The sequence below is a fragment of the Aedes albopictus genome, chromosome 3 (genome assembly GCF_035046485.1).
Source record: "Aedes albopictus strain Foshan chromosome 3, AalbF5, whole genome shotgun sequence".
Lineage (NCBI taxonomy): Eukaryota > Metazoa > Arthropoda > Insecta > Diptera > Culicidae > Aedes > Aedes albopictus.
The window spans coordinates 121065745-121068131 of record NC_085138.1 but is presented as its reverse complement, the minus strand read 5'-3'; the positions used below and the strand labels follow the sequence as shown (position 1 = coordinate 121068131).

General features: G+C 41.1%; 1 protein-coding gene across 1 annotated transcript; it reads right to left on the bottom strand.

Annotated features, from left to right (window-relative positions):
- Positions 1–961: 961 nt before the first annotated feature.
- LOC109622121 (general odorant-binding protein 45) lies at positions 962–1786 on the bottom strand. The gene has a single exon (XM_020076336.3). The coding sequence runs from the start codon at positions 1784–1786 to the stop codon at positions 962–964; it is 825 nt and encodes a 274-aa protein (XP_019931895.3).
- Between the last annotated feature and the right edge of the window lie 601 nt (positions 1787–2387).

Sequence of the window (2387 nt, the reverse complement as noted above, 5' to 3'; positions counted from 1 at the left end):
AAAGCCAACTTGACAAGGAAACCTTGACCGATTGAACCCCTGAAAAAGCCCCATACGGACCTAAATGTCGGAAAAAATCATAAACTAGTGTTTTCGATTTCTCCAAAAGACTGCAAAGCCAACATTCTGAAGCAAAACTATCCCAGTCGTATCCCGACCAAGGAAAGATCATGAGTACATGTTCGACGAGAAAGGCACTATCACCACTAGGTGGATTAATCTGGGTTTTTTTTTACAATGGTTATACATTTTACAATGGTTATACATTTTACAATTTATTACTGCCTTAAAACTATGTTAGTTTGGGAAGCCGAAGTACTCGCGGCTGTTTCGAGGTTAAGGATTAAAAAAAAAATCAAATAAAATTGGGAAGAAGGGATTTATGGGTTTAAAACTAAATTATTTGCTAACTTATACTAAAACATTGATGGGACAATTGTCCATATCTGTAATGGAACCAAAAAGAAAGGACTTTATCGGTAGACAACGACAAGAAGAGGACAAACGGAAGGGGGTGACGACAGACAGGGGCGAACAACAAAACCAAAAGGCGGACAACGAAAACAAGGAACGTACTATATCAAACTCTGACATCAACACGTTTCAAAAACTGGTAAATTAGGTTCATGTATTCCAAATCAAGTCCTGCCAACACTTCTCTAACGGGTTTCTGTTGTTTTCCTCGGACCCGGAGAATTTCATGCAGCTCAGATCTGACCTCACGATACTCATAGCATCCCCACACGACATGTTCGATATCCTGGTAAGCCACGCCACAGACACAGAGATTGCTTAAAAAACCGAGTATTGTGGCCTACTATTGGTAACTGTTTATTCTAACCATGGCGTAGTGCAAAAAATGTATGAAAGTTCTGATTGTCTGTGATTTTATTACATTTTATTAACAAAAGTTTCAAATATATTCCAATTACACATGTTACATGTAATCTCAACAATATTATTAACAAAGTACATTGGATGCCAAAACTTGCGCAACAACGGTTTGGAACAGTTTCTCCGTGGTCATGTAATTACGCAAACACTGATCAAAGCCTTGGTACGCACGGGCCGGTTCTTCTGGGTACTGTTGACTCACAGTGTCCAAACACCGACGCGTGTCGTCCGCCAAAAGCCCCGGATTTCCAAACTGGGTGTAAAGTCGACCCAGATTATGCCCGGTTGCCGGATCGTAGAATGCAGTTCGAACGACATCGATGTAATAGAGGATAGGATATTCCTTAGCTTTCAGCGCGTCACCCTTCTGGAACTCTTCTAGCTGCGCGCGGGTGACCCCTTCGATTAGAAACACTTCCCGGAGGTGTTTCTCGCGTTCCACTTGGTACCACGGAACAAACTGGGCTTCTTGAACGATGTTTCCGTAGTTCTGGTAGTAACACATAAACGAACGGTACGCTCTGTCAAATACGGCACAACGATCCAAATTGGCAAGTTTAACGCGGAGACAGTCCTGAGTGCGGCTTTCGTAAACCGTATCTGTGTCCGCCGGTTTGAAATAGTTTCGAATCACATAGTCTTTAACACCGGTTTCGTCGTCCCAGGCGTTCATGTTGACCAAGAAGCAATGGACCAGCTTCTGAACAACGGCATCCTCCGGAAAGCTGGACGCTATGTATTTCTGGAGCGTTTCGTTCGACAGGAGCAAATATCCGACACATTCCTGTTCGACGGTCGCCAGAGTTTTAAGACGAGGAGCTTCATAATCCTCAGCGTTGACCGTGAAGATAATTGGAAGTATTACAGCAACGACAATTAGATGAGTCTTCATGGCGTTCAAGAAGCTCTGTTGCAAGACTGACGTAGTGGCAAAAAATGTGTTTCTTTTAATAAGACTCGTGTCTCAGCCCTTCGGAGAAAGTTGTGAATGAAAACGTTCAAGTCATAATATTTACGATTCAGACACGTTGTAAGCTGTGATGCAAAGAATTGTTTCCAACACCTTTGCCTTTGATGGCATAACGAGCAACGAAACATCAATGGAGTTATGTAATAATGGTAGTGTGGCGGTTTTAGTGCTACATAAGGTATGGACGATTATGATGAATTACGCTCTCATGAGGAAAGGCTCTATGTTAGCTTTAAAAAAATAACATCCTAGTTACCTGCGTGTGTGAATAAAATTATGTTATGTTGAATCTAAAAACAGTTTTTGGGTCGAAAAGCAATATGGAAATGTTATAAGTTCAGAAATGATCGTGTCAAAATATGAAGTCCGTATCTGAAGGCAAAGTGGTCCCTCAAAGGGCCTAAAGTTGTCAAAAATGGTATAGGACTAAAAAAAACGTAAAATATTTTTCAATTTAAAACAAATACGCTACTCTACTAAAAGTGATGATTTTGAGTTATACACTGTTACTGTTCACACATGG

Excerpts from the sequence above, each read along its gene's own strand:
- LOC109622121 (XM_020076336.3), bottom strand. The coding sequence starts at position 1,786 with ATGAAGACTCATCTAATTGTCGTTGCTGTAATACTTCCAATTATCTTC.